Consider the following 19,052-nt stretch of genomic DNA (forward strand, 5'->3'; position numbering starts at 1 on the left):
GTGGGTTAGATAGATATACGGTGGGACTTGTAGTTAAAATTTTGCTGCCTTTCGCCTCTCGTAGTTCATTTCCTCTCTATAAAAACTACATTCCCAGTGACAGTGAAAAATAGTAGCTTGTCGTTCATAACCTTAGCGTTTAGGGATTGTAGTTTAGCTGGTATAACAGACTATTCAGAAACCAGTTTGTATCAACTCAAATGAACTATACTTCCCAAGCTGCTTTGTGGCGTTGTTATAATCATCGTTGTACTCGATGCGGAAAAATGCATCGGTGCCTTTGAGAGGTTGTTAAACTCCACGATAAATACACCGCAAAATATAATCAGATCTAATTAAAATGATTATTTTTTAACAACAGCATGGAGGTGATTGAGACAATTGTGATACAAAGTGCTGAAGTGGAAGGAAAGGAAGCGGTCGTGACCAGTGTGGACGCCGATAAAGCTAAAGCAGGTAGGTATTTGCATCTTAAGTTGAAGTAAACAGGTTTCACCCAGTCATCGCATGATGCGAGGAGGGCCTGATGAGTGTGCAGTACCTGTCTGTTGCAGTCTTTATAGTCATAAACGTTGATTCATATTTTGTTTGTTACATAAATCGGGATTATAAATCATATTCTAATTAGGTTTTCAAAAAGGTGTTAAAGACAGACTGTCTCCTTTATCTTTTTAAAAAGCAATATACAAGGTCATAGTTACATCTACCTATGACATGATCCACCACTGTTTTTTATTTCTAGAATTTATCTGGACACTGCAGGCTACATGGCATCTTGTCAAAACCCGGCTAGAAATGGATCAGGCTTTTGATCAGCCAGTATGCAAGAAAAAGAAGCTTTGGGAGATGGTGGCAGAGAAGGTGAATGGCAAACTGAGGGAGTCGGGGGTAACTGATGTCACTGTGAAGGCATACGAGTGTGATCTCAAATGGAGAAACATGCTGGCCACATACAGGAAGAATGCAGAGCGAGCCAAGAGGCTGGGGGTGGCCAGCGTCCACTGGGAGTTCTTCGAGGCTATGCATGAGGTCTTGGGCAAGAGCAGGGAGGAGATTGATGCCCAGCGCAGGGCCAAGCTCAGTGGGACTAGAGTGGGTAGGGCCATTGCTAGCAAGAGGTTTACCCCTATCCTCCCCACACCTCCTGTGACAGCCACTCCCAGTCCTTCCCGGCTTCCACAGGACGTCCTGCAGCTGTACATGGAGCTGCAAGAGAGGAAGATGAACATGTGGGCCCAGCAGAAAGCCTTGGAGGAGAGGAAGATAGAGGCCATCAACAACTTGGCCCAGGCCATCTCCAGTCTGGCACAGAGGAACAGCACACAGATGTCAAAGGATGGACATTAGGCCAGAACAGATGTGAAATTATCAGAACTTCTTATCAAAAGCCTTTATAGTACTGCATGAGGGAAAGTGCTTTGAGTATATTTGTAATAAACATTTTTAGAACGGTCATACTGGTGCAGTTTTACTTTTTACCTTTACTGTCTATAGACAGCATTAACAACTTAAATATCAGTTTCATATTTCAACTTCACATGCAATATGTTCTGCTCAACAACGCTGCAATAAACACAACTTTTGTCGATTTTTTTTGTCCAGCTCCAATTACATTTGAAAATGGGTAACATGAATAATAGAAGTGTTGAGTATGTACAGACAGAAACTCTAAAGATTCAGTTAAAATAAACCTTTATTTTACAGAACTTTTCATTTACACAATCTCACCAGCAAACCTCATCACATCATGTCCGTTCAGAGTCAAAGCTTTTAAACAACAAATCGGAGATAGCGTCACGTCTGCACACACCCTCGTCATCCACCTCCCCCTCTCCTTCTTGGATTATGGGTTCCTCTTTCTTGACTTCTCCTTGAATTACTTGTCCCATGTCCAAAAACACATTGTGCAACACACAGGCAGTCAGAACAACAGCTCTGGCTCGCTCATAGTTCCCAATATCAAGATACCTGAGCCTTTGAAATCTGGTTCTCAGGTTGGCGACAGCCTGATCCAGAATCTGAAAATGCTCTTCCAAAGTCTTGTTAAAGAGCTCCTCTTGTAGGCTGTGACTTCTTGTGTATGGGGTTAAAATCTGAGTAGTGAGCGGGTAGCCGGCTCGGGCCACAAGGCAGGAGCCGGGGGGCATCAGTTCAGGATGCTGTTTGAGCTTGTCTCTCAGAGTGATGCCTCTGTCCATGTCTGATCCTTTGCTGATTCTACAGTGTAAGAAATGCCCTGTATGGTCACAAACGAGCTCAAGATTTAGCCAGGAGTCAGGGTGGGCCTCCTTCTTCATCCTCTTCACTTCAGCAACTGTGCTTTCCACGTCATGTTTTCCTATTGGCAACCGGATAGGAATCTGAGTGCATCCCAAAACTCCCAGGACCTGAGGAGCTTTCTGCACCCCCTCCTCATCCTCTGGACTGAAGAGTGGGAAAAGGGCCTCTACAGCCTCTCTGCCTGGGGAACAGAGAGAAAATACCATCACCATTACCATTTTCAACCCAGATTTTGGACTCGTTGGCAACATTATACTGATTATCACACAAATTTCCCTCAAACTACTACAGTATGTAATCAACCCACCGACAGGCCATCTGATTTGCTTCTCCTCCAGCATATTGACACGCTCACAGAAAGAAAAGAAGATTCTGTGGATGTTTCCCTTCTCTAGGTGGAAGCGGCGGGACACAGAGCGGTAGCTGACTCGCTTAGAGAGCAGAGTGAGGGACAGCAGGACTGTGTGGGACAGAGACAAGCGAGCCCGTCCAGCCATTCGAGCCCTGGATTTGGAGCTTTGAAGCAGGTCTGCAATGTACTGATGAGACAAAAAAAACTGAATAGTCGTTAACAGTGGCCATTGTCAGACAGCAGATTTAATGGATATGTCAAGTAGAACCATTGACTGTGGGCAGAACTGATCATTCACAATGCAATAATACAATTACATTTAGAATTTAGTGGTTACAGGTAAAGTGATGATTGTGGCCTTGAAGGTGGGACAATTCCACATATTTCCAGTGTAGTTTCACTAGTAACGTTATCACTCAACCAGTACAAGGGAAAAACACGACAATAAGAGTTGTAAACATTTTAAGGAGTCAGACATTCACATATAATGTCGCACATAAGTGCATCAGGGGACACATGATTACCTTGACTGCTGCACTGTCCACTGCATCCAGCTGCTCCCAGGGCTCTGCTGTCTCTTCCTCTTGGGGCCTGGATGTTGTGGTTCCTGTGTGCAAAACTTTGGCCCCCATGTCTGCTGTGCTCTGCAGTAACTGTACGTATAAAGCAGGAGGAGAAAGTGTTTTAACTTTTGCTAGTAGGTCAGCTTCCAGGATCTCTTCCACTGTTTGGTCCAGCCGCTGCTCCAGCTCGCCCGGAGACAGAGGCTGCCATTCCCGCTCCACCATGTCCAGCACGGCTCTACCCGCCGATAAAACACAGTCACTGACATCCATTTGTACTGGTGATAGATAACCCACACACTCTTAGTCTATGCTACGGTAGGGGTAATCGGTTAACCAAGTCATTTGTCGCTGCACAGACGGGTAAGGAGTCGGGCACTAATAGCGACCGTTGCTAGCAAAATGCTAATCTCCCGACTACTTTAAACTATGCTGCCTTCATGTGCTGTCGTAAAGTTCAAAATCCTATGAAACGTTCAGGAACCAAGAGCGAATAAGTCATGTCAGATCTACTAATCTTAATATTATTACATTGTAAAATGTGTGCATTAGATATCTTCTAAAACAGCACCTAAAGATATTGTTGTGATGCTCATCTTTCATTTTGTAGACCAAAGTTTGGTCACCAAAAACACAACCACGGCTTGCTGTAAAAACTTGTGTACATACCGGTGATGGCACAACCACTAGCATAGGACTGATTTTAAGTATGAATGTATTAAAATAGCTTACTCAAATCATGTGTCTGTCATGAACAACTGTACCGGCCTAAACTGTTGTATATGGCAAAGACTTTTATTTTGTACTATAGGAAAAGATTGTGGGTGTTTCCTGTTTTAATGAGAATTCAAGAACTGGTTGTATTCCTCAGTGTGCAAACATGCATAACAATAACTACAAAGGCATTCATTGCAAAAACACTACAGTGGACAGGGGTGAAAAACATTTGGTTTAATTTTAAATCAGTTACAAGTACAACTCAGATCATGTCCCACTGTTTAACAGCCTCAATTTGCAAACTGCTCTCTGTAAAGTCCGACAATGTTATTCTACACTTTAGGTCAAAATATCCTTTCCTGTGGTAACTAAGGAAGGGTATTTGTTTATAGTACTTTTTTGAGGCCCAGTGTTATATGTGCTGCAGAGTTAAATTGTTTTTTTTCACCCTTAATTTTAGAAAATCTATGTGTATTAAGGTATTAATGGCATTTAATACAACACAAGTTGCAGCATGAACTTAAACTAAACGGTCAGTGATTCTGGGATAATGGAGGATCACACATGCAGCCCACTAATCTTTTTTTTTTTTAGCATAAAATTGTTTGTTTTTCTACAATTAGGCCCAACAACTGAAATTAACATCTCCATGACTTCATCAGCCACAATCAGAAAGAACACTGGCTATTTCTTGCCTCTGTTAGGAAGAAATGAATCAGTAATCAATACCAATTCATTTTTGATCATTGCTATGCCTGTCAGTCATTTCATTTTCAATCCACACCCATGACCGACTGCATTCAGTCTCTTAAGTTCTGTGAGCAGCTACAGTATGACAACTACTATTAGGTAAAATACAGAGAAATGTTCATCTTAATGCCAAATCTTCTGCCAACAGGTGAATCTATTTTATTTTAGATCCATATTGTTCAAAAGTTCTTGAAATACAGACTAACTTAAAAATTCACAAACTCCTAGCTACTGTCTTGACACGTAACCAAAACATGTTAAATCCTAGAAACAACTTAACAGACACACAAACATAAAGCCTAAAAATGTCACATCTCAACTCCCACATTTAAGCCAGCAAAATAAAAACAAGCAAGGCAGCTTTAGCCTTACCCCAAATAAAGACTAGAATTTATTAAATATGAAGTACATTTCTTTATGTTCTGCCTTTACGAATCCCATGGAGGACTGACAGTGTCGTGACGAGTCCGTCAGGTATCTTTGAAGGGTTGTGCGTGAAATTATTCATTTACCCAGCATGCGTTCACCGATTTCAGGACAAACAAACCACTGTGAAGCTCCGCCCTCACATTTACAACAAGGAGACTCCGTGTTTGTAACTGATTATGCCCCGCTGAAGATCAGTCGTCTGCAAGGTAAAAATCACCCGCTGAGGCATCAATTCCCAAATTTCAAACCGCCCCTCCCCCCATGTGTCCTCCCTCTGACCCCCTGTGTGTCCCTCTCATTTCCCTCCCTCACTGTACAGCCTGTTCATTGGCTGTGCTGCCTGAGTCCTGGGGCTTCATGACATCAGGGAGCTCTGGGGGAGTGGAGAAAGGCTCGATCCTCAGCTGCTCAAATGAATCATCTAGGGGAGCGACAGAAAGAGAAAATGAACAGTGAAAAGAGCAAGAAGAGACAAGAGTAGGGCTGGGTATCATTACAAAATTTCAAAATCCGGTTCTTAAACACTACTTTTTCTATAACAATTTTATAAAATCAATTTAAAACACACACACACACACACAAATATATATATAAATTAAACCTATTTACCACAACCTTAAATTATGTTAACATTAAAATCTATAAATAACATTGTATAAAAGCATTTTTTGATACTCAATAGTATTGAACTAATTTGATCAATGCCATAAAAGCATCTAAGTTCAATACCCCACACTAGACAAGGCAGAAAGTACGGCGAATCAAAGTAGAAAATCAGAGCTACGTGATTCCAGAATGGTGTTGGCTTGAAATAAATCAAATGAATGATTGGTGCCACAAGTATAACACTATCTGAATTGGCTCTAATAAGAAGCTGATCAAAGCGTGAACTACCTACCACTCAGACGGAAAGCTAATCCCACTGTGGCAGGGGCCTGAGGTCGGGCTGTTTGATTTGTGAAGCCACAATTTCCAAGAGTTTGACTGTCATTAAGCAGCACGTCATCCTGGTGAAGAAAACAAAGTATTGCAAAGCCAGCCGTTTACTTACTACTTCTCTGAGGGAGGTTAGTTAAGTTTCAAGCCAAAGAATCCTGCAGCTGTTGGGTCTATTAAGGAATGTGGAAAAATAGCTCAAGCTTTGCATTGAATTCAATGATACGTTTATTATTGAGGTCATAGTTAAAGGTGGTGTTGTACTGGATTACATTATATTTAGAGATGTCTTTATTTTGTCCTCCCCAGATACATACAGTAGATGAGAGGGTCAGAATATTAGGAGCTCCAAATGTTCTCAGAGCTTACAATGTCTCATGGTATATTTTTTTCCACATCTCCTGCGGGCTCCTCAGTCACAATTAGCTTTAAGCAGGAATTTTAATATTGGTCTAAGCTTACATGAACATCGACGTATGGGTATGAGCAACAAGAACAAATCAATAAGCTGTTCACTATATGCCTCATGGACCAATAAATGGTCATAAACACCTCACACAGAGGGAACAGTACAGAGCTCTGAGAAACACATAATTACAGTGCTGTTTTGTTTGGATTTTTATTACCAATGGATCAAAGTTAATCTTTTTAAATGTTACTGTAATTTCAAGTAAGTGATCATGTATACTGTTATTCCTTCAGTGCTTGCAAAAAAAACTTTGTTAGGTGAACCAACATTCCCATCTGAGAAAATGTATAAACTCAAATAGGTTTTAGACAAATGATGGCACCTTATAAAGCCTTTGATCTTCAGGTGGCCTCTTTAAAATGCCTTCCACAATGCGCTTCAGTTCATAGACTGTCGTAGACTCTTTGGCATCTGTGAAGATGGTCGTCTTGTGACGTCGGATCATTAGAAATACATCCTGAGGTAACATAAGTGACAGAGAAATAAATGGAAATAAGACACAATGATGGCTTTCACTGGTGTTCTCAGACAAAATGTCACTGCTGACCTTGTAAATGCTATTTTCTAAAATGTGACACTGAAAATTTCTGGAGATACATTTATCTCTGGAACAACTTATTCATGCTGTCTCGTTTTAATCAGGTTTTATCACAGCCAAAAAAAAAACCACCAAGATGTACTGTATATCCTGCTAAGAAATGAGATCCCACCAAGATATACTGTATATCCTGCTAAGAAATGAGATTCGTTTTGGCATAAAAACCAGGTTACAGTGTGAAACACAGTGGCTGTAGTGGTGGTGGTGAAGACGGCAGTCACGGCTGTTTCGTAAGTCGACTGCCAAGTCCAGTAAACATCCTGCACCTCGGCGTTTATAGACCCGTGGTGCTGCAGCTGTTAGCTAAAGTCGTGACGAGATAGCTTAACTGTACCCAAAGATAATGCTACTTGTCGTTCAATCAGCTGTTAGCTGGAGGAGCTTCCTCAATAAACGGGGTATGGAAAATGTAGAGCCCCAGTACCCTGTGTTGGCACATCCACCGTTAAAACACATACATGCAGCTGTTAGCACCAATCAATCTTTTTATAAACCTGTCTTAACGTTAAGTTGTTTTACAGAGGATAACGTTAGCCGAGCAGCTACTGACAACTTTGGCTAGTTAGCCCCTTTACAGCTAGCTAGTATTAGATAAGAAACAAAGTTTGTCGGTTGAGCTGTCACTCACTCGGAATAATATTAACATCTCTGCGATTTTCTCTAGACCTTTTCTGCTAACCTCTCTGTTGACTTGAGCATATAATGCAATGTCCAGCTGACGTTTGTGTTCACGTTAACCAAACGCAGGGAAGCTAACCCACGTTAGCAAGGTTTAGCTAAACAAAGGCATCAGCTTTATGATGGTCGCTTTTGTGACAAACTTGGCTCACCTAACGACGGCACACATTTTAACGCTTAGAGGAGGGTTTAATGGCTGACTAAAGTAAGGTCTGGCGAGTCATCAGGCCGTTACATTATAAGCTGTATCTGTTTTCCTCACTCACCATTTCTTGCGGCTGCTTGCACACAGAAAAAAAAACCACCTCCTCTGCACAGCGACAACCGGTACAATCACAGCAGCATCAAACAGACACAGCTGCAGGTTAACAATCAGCCAGCAGATGTCAGTACCACAACTTTATACTTCATCAGAAACACGAGGGAGGTGTAACAGGCTCCTGTCAAATTTCTAACATGATGTGACAGCAGATGAGACACACACTACAAATCAGGTGAAGTGTCACAAGCCACGATTTGTTCTTCTGTCTTGATGTTATGGTTTGGCTGGCTGGTCATCTGTGACCACAAAAATGTGACAGGCCGAACAAAACACCTAAACATGCATACACAGTAGTCATACAATTTTAAATACTTTTTTTGTGAAAACATAAATCATGTTTTATAATGTATTCAATTATCCCAATGCACTGTTTAAACTCAGCTGCTGTCCCTCTAGATCTATTTTGAACAACTATCAAATGAGTGTAGTTCTACTTCAGCACCTTCCTGAAAAATGAACCAGTAACTCATCTTTGCATAAATTAACAGTGCAGGTGTTCATGCAGCTCAGACATAACAAATGTGATTATGTTGCAGATGCACTCCATACCGCATGAATGATCAGGTGTGATCCTTCTGAATGTGTTGGAAGTTGAAAACAAGTCATGCTGCTGACAAAGTACTTAATTTAGGGTACACAACGATTACACAGCAATATTTTTGAAGTGTCACTCCGCATATTATATGAATAACAAAAGCAATTATTTCCTGAAGCAAGTTTATTGACAGGTTACATTTCATTGACAATTTCAACAGCAACTCAAACAGGACATCCTTTAATTAGCCAGCTCAAATGCCTGGACTGGCTGGAATAACTCTTGACTTGCACATCAAAAGTACTGCTTACTGGCATTTGAAACATGAGGCTAAGTCACAAGATTCAAAACAGTGCAAAATAAAATGTCATATGACTCATATTTTTTGGCATCAGGGAGGTCTATGGTTTCAGCTGATGTGTCCTCAAATTCCTCTCCAGTACCATGTTTAAGACAATTCATTGTAATAGAATATGAACAAATGAATCTCCAGTATCTGTCGTGGTCAATTTAAGGTGTTCCTGCATTCCCACTGTAGGGCCACAAAGTACATTAGAATTCCAGCACTTTTCCATGACAATCCTTGACTAAGTCAGAGTGTATCCGTGACCAAAATATATTCTTCTTCCCTGGTTTGCTAATGAAACCGAGTCAGGTTTTATTTCCAACTCAAGTGACCTGAAAAAATAAATAAGTAAAAGCACTGAGTGAGATAAGTTGGACGTTGCCATGAAGTGACATGTTTGCAAAATCCCCTAATATTGTCAATATTGTGTCTGAGACTGTTTTCAAATTCACAGATTTTCACTTTCTGGAAAACACCTTTAAAAATTCCAAGACATTAACAGATTCAACTCACCAAATACACCTTAAACCTCTATCTGACAATGAAAGCACTCTCTTGGATCTTGGAATACTGTGGAACAAAGAGGCAAAAACAGGAGAATCATTTTACAGTATATATAAAACAAAGCCTCATCAAAATGGAAAAGTTCAAAACCCACACTTGCATTCAGCCCTCTGGGGGAACGGATGGGCTCTACTTCGCTACAGCAGAGCACAGAAAAAGGCCTCTCCTTAGTCTCTGAATGTTCTTCGAAACACAGACTGAAAACCTTGGCAGGCAGGTAGATGTCCCAGTCAGACGCATGCTCCTCAGTGAGATCACTTACCATCCTGTTGGGAAGTAGCAAATTTAAAAAGTCACAGCTTTAACATATAGCCATGATGACAGAATTTCCAGTAACCGGAGCATGTAGCAATTTAAGACCACCATATAAATCTGTATCTGTGTACCTAGCCAGTATCACATCAATCTGGAGCTGGGAGATGCATCAATGCAACAGCAATCTAATAATATGACAAATATAATCTGGGATTTTGACATTTCCAATTGTGACACACCTAAAAGATGTATTTTCTTGATCTTGAAGGCTACATTACAGTACATTACATGATACAATTTTCACCCTGCTGGAACTAAGGGACTAACCTTAGTGGGTCTTAATATCCAGATTACAAATGGCAAGTAACAAATGCCATTAATCTGACAAATGGGTCTCAATCTGACTGAAACCAGAACCAATGAGAAGAATACAAGAGGTGGAAACTGCCCATCATTTCAAAACGCAAATTTAACCAATGAGACAGGAAAGCATGGTGTAAAATTTTACACATAGCACTAAATACCAAAACTATCACACCTTTCACAAAGCAGCTACATACAGACCTGTCAATCAGCTGCTGTGTGGTCAAATCTGCAGCACCAGTCTGCTGATGGTGAACCACAAGAACAATGGTGACTTTCAGTTGCTCTTTCAGTTCTCTGTTGATCTAGCACAGAGATACAGTCACACAGTATATCTACGTCTGATTAGGACACAGTATTACGATGGTTTATTGTAACAGAAAACATTCACAGAGTTTTTAAATAGCCTCCTCGACACTGTCGTAAGATGAGGCCTGGTGCCCTCTCCATGACATTTAACTCTAATATGACATATAACAAACACAGAATTAGCCATTGGCAGGCTGTCACAGCTTCATGGTAACTGCCTTGTGAAACAGAGATTCACTAGGAGAGGGGACAGGGGACACTCACTTTGTGGACTATGTCGTGAGGCAGTCTGGAGAGGATTCTGTGTGGGTATCCAAAGTGGCTGATAATGTCCACAATGTGTTTTGCCACATGTGCAGGAAGGCATGACTGCAAAGGCACAGCTTCCACCCACTTGGAGTAGTAATCTGTCACAGTCAGAATGTATTTGTGTCCATTTAGTGTTTGGGGCAGGGGTCCTCTGACATCCAGACCAAGCCACTGCCACGGCTCCGTCACCTGCCATCACATAACATCAAGCAGAAATATGGTGTGATTGCATTAATAATCCTCAGTCAATTTTGCTTGTATTTATTACAACTCAGGTACATGTTGTAACTTACCTCTATTATGTTTTCAGGATCTTTACACTCTGTCTGTGAAAATCACAGAGCAGCATTTGATGTAAAATACAAAATAACACAGAAGGCAAAGTACTGTAGTTTTATGTTGTCTACTTACACTAAAATTATCATCTGGAGCCCACTGAATATCCTGCTTGTGCATGTGGAAAGTGACCCAGAGACAAATGGAAAAGTAGGATATAAATATGAACAAACAACATTTAATAAAAAAAACTGCAGTATTGAAGGTAAACATCTGACAAATCTTAATTGGAACAGTTTGCAACATTTATGAGGGTCACTAAGTTATATAAACACTGATGAGTAATTATACCGTACATAATACCACTTACCTGTGGTACACAGTAATCTCCATGAAAGAAATGTGGAAATGACTCGATCTTCATAAGCCCTTCATCAACTATAATCCTCCATTTGTCAGACTTTTTGGGGTCTTTGTCTCTGATCATAAAACCAGAAAAATTCAACACATTGAAGAAGAAAAAGAAACACAGAGCAGCTTCTGATGCAGGCAACCACACAAACGCATGAATACGTATGGTAGTAATACATCGCCTTAACCTTGAAAGAATTTTTTTATATTTTGCATATTACTCCAACAAATAACTGTTACATAACTGCAATAACTTGCAGTGCCAAATAAATTCTTGTTAGAAGGCTGTTTAATAATTAAAACTATGGACTATTACATCATTTAAAAATGTGTGTGAAAATAGTTTAGTTCTTGTAATCTCAGGTTTTGTAGATTTTAGTTAATAAAATGTGTGCTGAAAGCTCGTACTGCTAAATTTGTGCTTGCACAAGTGCATTTTTTAGTTTCAACATTGTCAACAGTCAAGTGCAAACATAAAAATTAAAAAATACCTGAAAAATCCAAATGCTGAGATTGCACTGTAACTCATATCCATTATTTTACTTCAAAAACCCAGAATGTGTAACTGTCTGAATAGTTACACTCTGGAGAGCATATAATAAAGTTTACAGACAGAAACTTTAAATGTACAAGTTTAAAAATTAAGAAAAAACTAAACCATATTTTCAAGCACATCTTTTTAAATGATGTAGCGTCCCACAGCAGACGTCATATATCAGATGCAGAGCGACGGTTGTTTCATACACTAGAAATGAATTTGTTTATATATTTACACTGTGGTTAGTGGAAGAGCCGTCTTTAGTGTATGAAGCTAAGGACGTACTGCACACACAGCGTCAGATCAGATCTTTGCAGTATGACCAGAGGGACCTGTTTGGGAGTGTCAGGCAGAGGTTTGCTGCTGGGCTTTCAAATTCCCATCAAGTACAACGCACAAACAACACAACACAAGGCATCTTCATGATATTTTCAAAAGAACAGACCCAGAATTCAACCAGTTGTCTTATACTAGAAAGCCACCTGCCTGTTGATTTTCTGTGCCAGTTGATTTTGTGGTAAATTAATGAAACACAGCTTGAGGGCACCATGTGAAGAGTAAAAACTAAAATAACAGAAATTACTTAATAATGCACTACCCAGTTGATAAAGAGTTTAAAATGCAGCACTGCCTCCCGCGAGAGCACTGAAAATACACCGTTGTTAAAAAGAATGACACTGAATGGCCCCTACTGTGGTGTTCTTCAAAATTTAAATTAGCATGGAAAGTAACACATAACAGAAGGGGACACTCAGAAATTGTGTTTGCTAGCTCCAGTAGCTTAGCCCCCAGAAAAATACACCCTTCATCACATCAGTGATTGCTGTCATAGATTACAGGTCTGTTACTTTATCTGAATGCTAACATAGCCTGTGTTGTTTGTGTACTGAAAAACCATCTAATGTCACTGTATACAATGTACTGAATAAAGGCAGAAAATGCACTGACTTTGATGGCAGAGACGTATAATTTCTGTGACACCCTTGGACAATATGTGTTGATTTATTATTAAATATTAGATTAGTTGTACTCTTGTTTGTGTTAAAAGGAAAACCACAATGGAAGGAAAGCTTTAGAAGTAACTTACCCAGCAGGTTCTTCCTCAGTCTGGTTGGTCTCTTTGTTCTGGATGTTTTGCTTTACTGTGCCATGATGGTTTGTTGGAGACTGACCTGGACTCATCTGTGATGCTTTAGCACTGCGTAGCTGAGACAGGAATACATGGTAACAAAACACTGAATGTTTGGATGTCAGTATTAATTGTGATTATAACCTCTTACTCACACTGTGATGCTTATATGACTTAGGACTTACTGAAGTATGTTAATGCCATTGATTTTTAAACCAAATTAAAGTCCCAACAGAGCAAACAATGTTTTATAAATTTGGACAAACAGTACCAACACACTAGCAAAAAGAGTCACAAATGAATCACAGTTTTAACTGTTAAATGTCAGAATGCTATGATCTCACCTTGTGTAGTGAACTTCTTGGTTTGATGGAGGCCTACAGTAAGGAGACAGAGTATTTTTACTTAACCCACACTTTTTTTATTTTAGTCCACTAGTCCACTGACACAGGCAAATTATAATAAACCTTTGTTTTGTGTGCGTCATCAGGGGATGAAAAAATGGTGGGAATGGCATCTTCTCGCAGTGTCACATATTTGCCTGTTCTTTCAATGTATTGTTCCTCAAAATGATTGCTGCACAGCACTGAGAAGCGAGATGGAGTCCAGTCCTTCCAATTCATGTTGGCAAGCCACTTCTTGAGTTTGCGAGGATTGTACAGGGGAAACCTGTAGTAACAGACAGTTCATTAAGACAAAAGCAATGATCCCAAAAAAAGTTAATACATTTTGTATCTTAGCTCTGATTGTCAACTGTGTTCACAGTTAAATATTACTTAAGACTTCTTATGAAATGCTCACATATACTGTATATTATTATTATATACTATTATATATTGTATATTAGCATAAAGAAGTGGGTACAGTATTTCTATAAAGTATGAACTTTTTATTAAAATGTTTTACACAGTTTATTACTGGTGTGATGTATTGTAGAGTGAATTTCAACATTATATAAAACGCATTTTGCATGTGAACCAATGAGCAAGGCTCTAGTAATTGCAAACTGATTCTCTAAAATTTTAGCCGAACACATAGAGAAACTAAAGTTTTACAATGTGCGCTAAATTTAGTGCTTAATAGTGAGACGAGGTGTAAAAACGTAGCAAACAGCAATAACTAGCTGTGCGATTGACGTTTTACTTAGTGCTAACTAGTACCTATCTGCTAGCTATTCCCTGGTTTTGGGTGATAAACTGGTCGTAACATCAAATACTCACTTAAAATACTTAACGTCTGAATCTCCGGAGCTTTCACAGTTGTATGCACATTTATACCTCCCCATTTAGTTGGTAATTTCGGCCAGAATACGAAAGAAACAGATTTTGTTTATTTGTTTGACTGGTCAAGTTCGCAATATTACAAAATCTACTACCGTTACATGTTGGAATTTTCAAAATAATAACCTCATGATGACTTTTAAAGATTTTGATTAGCGGAAAACTATAGTACAAATCTTTTATACTTATATTATTCAGTACTGTTTATAAGTACATCTTTCTTCTTCTTCACACCCTCTTGAACTAAATTCGCTGTTACCCTACAGAATGTTTTTATTTTGAAACAACCGGATCTTAATTTCTTCTTCTTCTTCTTCATTTTCCTCGTGGTGTGTTAATATTGGCTATGAAACCTACTGCCCCCTTAAGCTTTCAGTCATATTTTATTTGTATGAAACATTTAGGCTACCTTACACTCACATAAATTCAGTGTTTTTCAAAATAAAGAGCAAATGACATTTGCTCACTGATCCTCATGCTTTGGATTTTTAATTAGCATCAATAAAATAAACGCCACATATTCTTATAGGCTACAAATGCTTTTTTCTCTCTCTATTTGTATTATACCCACAAAGATTTGGACAATGAAACACAGAGAGGTCATTAAAATATAACCATTTAATACATATTAAAAAATGAAAAACAAAAATAGCTGCAGATGTCTCACAACTCAGTTGCTTTTTATTTTGCACTGGACCCGCCACTCATCCCAGTCCAGCAGAGTCCGTTTAATGTCCCATCCTGCAGCTTCCACACCTGGAAATGATATCAGCAAAACCATGTTTTTGCTGGTAAAAAAAATATATACAAGAGAAAGTTGACTATTTGCAGATTAAAACCATTTTATGGGTGCTCACCTTTGATAAATGGATTGAAAACTGTATCCAACAGCGTGTAACTCTCAGACACCATTTCCCAGTGACCTTAAAAAAAAACAGTGTGTGTAGCATTTAAAAGAGTGTAACTTTTAATCAGCCCTATTAATGTAAATGAATGGAGGTAAAGGCTTACTCTGCTGCTGTTTTGTAGTGGGTTCTCTGGAAGCTGTGTGGCTCAACATGCTGCTGAGCCACACAGCCTGGCACATTGCTCTGATTTCATCTTGTACAGATGCCTCTGGTCCCAAGCAAACACATACAGAGCCTGAAATGAACACAGCCTAGTTACAATAAAAAACCCTTCCATGTATTTTATACTAACAAGTTGTTCTGGAGGAAGAAGACAAAAGATGACATACCATTTTTTACTCCTAATAGGTAAGGCATGTTGTTTTTCTTCAAAGCCAAATTAAGTTCATCTGGGCTACAAAAACAGAATTATATTAAACTGTAATGAGTTTTTGCTGTATGTAATTTTTCATCATATAAAAGTGTTATCTCAAGTTACCTCTGCACAACCTCGTGTAGCCTCACTCCCAGTTTGATTGGCACTGTTTTCCTAAACTCTGGAAAAAGCCAGAATAATTCATAACTTTGATTATGCAGAATCAACACATTACAATTCTGTTTTAATGCCACTACAACAGCAAACAAGAATTATCAAAGAACACATTCAAATTTATGATTTGTTTTTACCCATAAAAACTGGCTCTCTCTGGTTGGCCTCTAGTGGACTCAGGATTTGTTTATCTCTCAGGTACTGCTGCAGCACGATGGAAAATCGTGCTTCGTTAAAGGTTTCCATGACAACCGAACGCACAGCCTTGTAATTGGCAAAGAGGTGGAGGATAGTGAAAAGGAAGAAGAGGCTGAGAGTCAGTCTGAGGGGCAGAAAGAGAGAAGGCAAGGAAGATGCACACATGACAGGCTGTTCAAATAATTTAAGACTACATATATCTTGATAATTTATATATGTTCGATATAACACCTACATCGGATTATCAGTGACGAGAGGAATAAGTATCAAGCTGACCAGTAGTCCAGCCAAATTCACCAGGGTCTCCTGTGCAAAATGAGACATGAAAATGGGGGTGATTTTGGACATTTGTAAAAGAGTTCTTACAAAATCAGAAACCCAGAGTTCTAAAACAACTTTCACCCCAGGTCTTTAACATTTCACAGCAGGAAAAGTACTGTAAATAATAAAGGTAATGATCTGGTTTCAGGATCTGGCAGTGTGCATGCTGGCCCATCATTACCTTGGGAAACTTAGAATGGAGCAGGGTCTGCATTATTGAAATTAATAACATTACTAGTGTTTTTCCTACTATGACAGGTAAAAAGGCCCATTATAAAAAAAAGCAAAAGAAAAAACATGTCCATTATACTTCTTTATGTGTAATGAGATATATTAGGTTATGCACTATTACCAATAATTTATGACTTTTCCCTGGTATAATGCAGAGGAGAACAGGAATGGCTACAAAACAATGTTACTCATTACAATGTATTTATCACTGGTTGTTCCACAGTACAAAAGAGTTTGATGAAAATACAAGTCACAAGCCAGTGAAACCACCGTTATGCACCTGACTGCCGTCTTTGGCCGAGATGTCAGCCATGTTGTCTCTGCGAGCCTGATGAACAGTGAGAGCAGCTCTGGTCGCTCCACCTGCCACTCCAACAATAGACTTCAGAAGACAAAAGCATCATCTTATATACCTCAAGACATACCTAGCAGTCCTAAAAGTGTTTAGTCAATCAACAGAAAATGTGCTCATTTGAATTCTTCTTGTCTGTTTCACATGTATACATTTTCATTGTGCACGAGCAATCAAACTAGTTTCCCCTATGGATGGATGGATAGACAATTTGATTGTCCTTTAAATACTTTACAGGTTAGAATAATCCAGGGAACTTGTTGTCTATTGTTGTTGTATAATTGTATGATAAAAATAAATCTGACACAAATTGTGTGTAGTTCATTTTTGACTCCTGGAGCACATGTGGAGTGATAAAATTTCTCAACTCAAATTCATTTTCAATTACTTTGTTATTTACTACTTTATTTTTTTTATTGAGTCATAGTAAATTAGCTGACTCTTGAGTTTAATTGTTAAGTAATTTAAAATGTTTTATAATTACCTTGAAAACTCCTGCGGTGCACACAATCATGGTAAAGCAAGCAGGAAAGTATGGAGCCAATATTTCCAAGAACATGGCAATGTCATTGAGAAAGTCAGCAAAAAGTCTGGTAAGTAATTCAAAAAACTTGTTATGATCATGTCTGGATTCACCAAATGTTCATTTTATTGTCTGTGCACCACACATACCTCCATTTTTTGGCCTCAGAATCCAGTTTAGTCCTATGACAAAGACAATGAAATGGATCATAAAGACAAATTTTGCACCGAAACAGACACACACTGGCTCAAAGCTCTCAAAATTGACAGGACAGAAAATAATGAGCCCACCCTTTCTGCCAGGCAAAAAGGATTCTGCCCAACATGCCAGTTCCATCTGTGGGGAAAAATACATTTGTTTGCAAGATGCACAAACCATGTATGATTTCTGTAATATTATGGTTTTGTATGAGTGTTCCACCTCTTAATAACCAAGTGATTGTGGCTGCAGCTACTGTTGCCTCTTGGTTTCCCACACCGACTCCTCTGAGAGAGGCCTGTGTGGCCAGAGTCCCTGACAGAGAGCTGGAGAAAGCCTGACAGAGACAAGAATGCATGGAGAGTTTCAGTGTGATGGAGATGGTAATAATCTCTGTGGTTTTGGTGTTTTAAATACTGTACCTGCACAGTATCCCAGAACTGGTACTGCAGATAGTCATCGCTGACACTCTCTGGATAGCCCTGAGGCAGAAACACGCTCTGAAATAAAATATTAAAAGGTGAAGTTAAGAGGTGGACTCTATGAAGTCAACGTTGCTACATGGAAAAGCAGTAAACCCTTACTTTGAAAACGCCAACAATAGAGTTTCCTCTAGATTCACCTTGACCGCCTTCTCTTCTCCTCTCCATCAATCCATCCTTTGCTAAATACTTCCAGGACTCTGCATTACCATATCTCTCGGTGGCCAAAACCACACCACCATCTATCTCCATTTCAGCTGTTAGGAGCGAAAAGCACGGAGGTGCTGACAAAAATAACAAACTGAACAATGGCGATGTTAAAATTTTTCTGTAACAGGTTCATTTAAAGTCAGTTTCAGCTGAACAGAGGGGATTCCTGCACACAGCCGACGTGTCGTCTTCACCTGTTTTTCTTTGTGGCGTTTCCGTGTTTCCCGCCCCTCACAGTTTGGGAATTCCTCATTGGTGGATTGAGATATGGAGGCGGAGTTCCGACAGAAACCCACAACTAACAGAAGCTTTTTTTTTAAGCTTTATTGATAAGGTGTCTTTCTAACAATGAAAGTGTTGTTGCATTTTCTGTCTGGTGCCAAGTTAAACATAAGACATCAAGTAGCTCATCAAATAATCTATAAAGATAACAATATAAAGGTAGGCCACACTCAACACCTTGGTGAAAACAAAACAAGTACAATAAAATTGAAATAATAAAACTAGCATGAGTGAGGCCCTTGATGATATTTGTAAAGGTCTGTGTCAGACAGATGTGCTCCAGCAATGTTCACAGGATGAGGAGGCTTATGAGCATAGTACAGCCAAGTTTCACTTAAGTTCACCATTTACCTGATACCACCTAAAGTCAACAGCAAAATTGAATTAACCTCCTCGGCCCCGATTTTCC

At 39.4% G+C, this 19,052-nt stretch overlaps 5 protein-coding genes across 8 annotated transcripts; 1 reads left to right on the forward strand and 4 right to left on the reverse strand.

The window, feature by feature from the left end:
- The first annotated feature begins 44 nt into the window (after positions 1–44).
- On the forward strand, positions 45–1,477 carry LOC109963116 (uncharacterized). The gene is made up of 3 exons (XM_020605404.1): positions 45–287; positions 362–456; positions 743–1,477. Exons 2-3 carry the CDS (start codon positions 363–365, stop codon positions 1,345–1,347), a joined length of 699 nt encoding a protein of 232 aa, XP_020461060.1. The 5' UTR covers positions 45–287; position 362; the 3' UTR covers positions 1,348–1,477.
- A 180-nt stretch (positions 1,478–1,657) lies between these two features.
- LOC109963115 (uncharacterized) lies at positions 1,658–4,911 on the reverse strand. The gene is made up of 3 exons (XM_020605403.1): positions 3,157–4,911; positions 2,588–2,819; positions 1,658–2,461 (listed from the first exon to the last, which is right to left on the reverse strand). The coding sequence occupies exons 1-3, from the start codon at positions 3,466–3,468 to the stop codon at positions 1,746–1,748; spliced, it is 1,260 nt and encodes a 419-aa protein (XP_020461059.1). The 5' UTR covers positions 3,469–4,911; the 3' UTR covers positions 1,658–1,745.
- A 2-nt stretch (positions 4,912–4,913) lies between these two features.
- On the reverse strand, positions 4,914–8,160 carry elob (elongin B). Of its 2 annotated transcripts, none has more exons than XM_020605406.1 (4): positions 8,039–8,160; positions 6,819–6,953; positions 5,990–6,098; positions 4,914–5,512 (listed from the first exon to the last, which is right to left on the reverse strand). In XM_020605406.1, exons 1-4 carry the CDS (start codon positions 8,039–8,041, stop codon positions 5,400–5,402), a joined length of 360 nt encoding a protein of 119 aa, XP_020461062.1. In that variant the 5' UTR covers positions 8,042–8,160; the 3' UTR covers positions 4,914–5,399. The 2 variants fall into 2 exon arrangements, with proteins under 2 accessions (XP_020461062.1, XP_020461061.1); XM_020605405.1 differs by lacking the exon at positions 8,039–8,160 and adding an exon at positions 7,723–7,755.
- A 644-nt stretch (positions 8,161–8,804) lies between these two features.
- Positions 8,805–14,664, reverse strand: LOC109963104 (uncharacterized). Of its 3 annotated transcripts, none has more exons than XM_020605386.1 (12): positions 14,350–14,664; positions 13,597–13,798; positions 13,474–13,506; positions 13,088–13,206; positions 11,422–11,530; positions 11,187–11,219; positions 11,069–11,101; positions 10,731–10,964; positions 10,359–10,462; positions 9,636–9,805; positions 9,489–9,545; positions 8,805–9,307 (listed from the first exon to the last, which is right to left on the reverse strand). In XM_020605386.1, exons 1-11 carry the CDS (start codon positions 14,412–14,414, stop codon positions 9,499–9,501), a joined length of 1,149 nt encoding a protein of 382 aa, XP_020461042.1. In that variant the 5' UTR covers positions 14,415–14,664; the 3' UTR covers positions 8,805–9,307; positions 9,489–9,498. The 3 variants fall into 3 exon arrangements, with proteins under 3 accessions (XP_020461042.1, XP_020461044.1, XP_020461043.1); XM_020605388.1 differs by having other exon boundaries at positions 9,640–9,805; positions 11,187–11,222; XM_020605387.1 differs by having other exon boundaries at positions 9,634–9,805; positions 11,187–11,222.
- Positions 14,665–15,035: 371 nt separating this feature from the next.
- rusf1 (RUS family member 1) lies at positions 15,036–18,623 on the reverse strand. The gene is made up of 14 exons (XM_020605488.1): positions 18,254–18,623; positions 18,092–18,169; positions 17,892–18,006; positions 17,762–17,807; positions 17,621–17,653; positions 17,433–17,538; positions 16,877–16,978; positions 16,280–16,350; positions 15,984–16,168; positions 15,796–15,853; positions 15,647–15,711; positions 15,421–15,552; positions 15,267–15,332; positions 15,036–15,165 (listed from the first exon to the last, which is right to left on the reverse strand). Exons 1-14 carry the CDS (start codon positions 18,401–18,403, stop codon positions 15,080–15,082), a joined length of 1,293 nt encoding a protein of 430 aa, XP_020461144.1. The 5' UTR covers positions 18,404–18,623; the 3' UTR covers positions 15,036–15,079.
- Between the last annotated feature and the right edge of the window lie 429 nt (positions 18,624–19,052).

Source organism: Monopterus albus, unplaced genomic scaffold (genome assembly GCF_001952655.1).
Source record: "Monopterus albus unplaced genomic scaffold, M_albus_1.0 scaffold70.1, whole genome shotgun sequence".
In the NCBI taxonomy this organism is placed as follows: domain Eukaryota; kingdom Metazoa; phylum Chordata; class Actinopteri; order Synbranchiformes; family Synbranchidae; genus Monopterus; species Monopterus albus.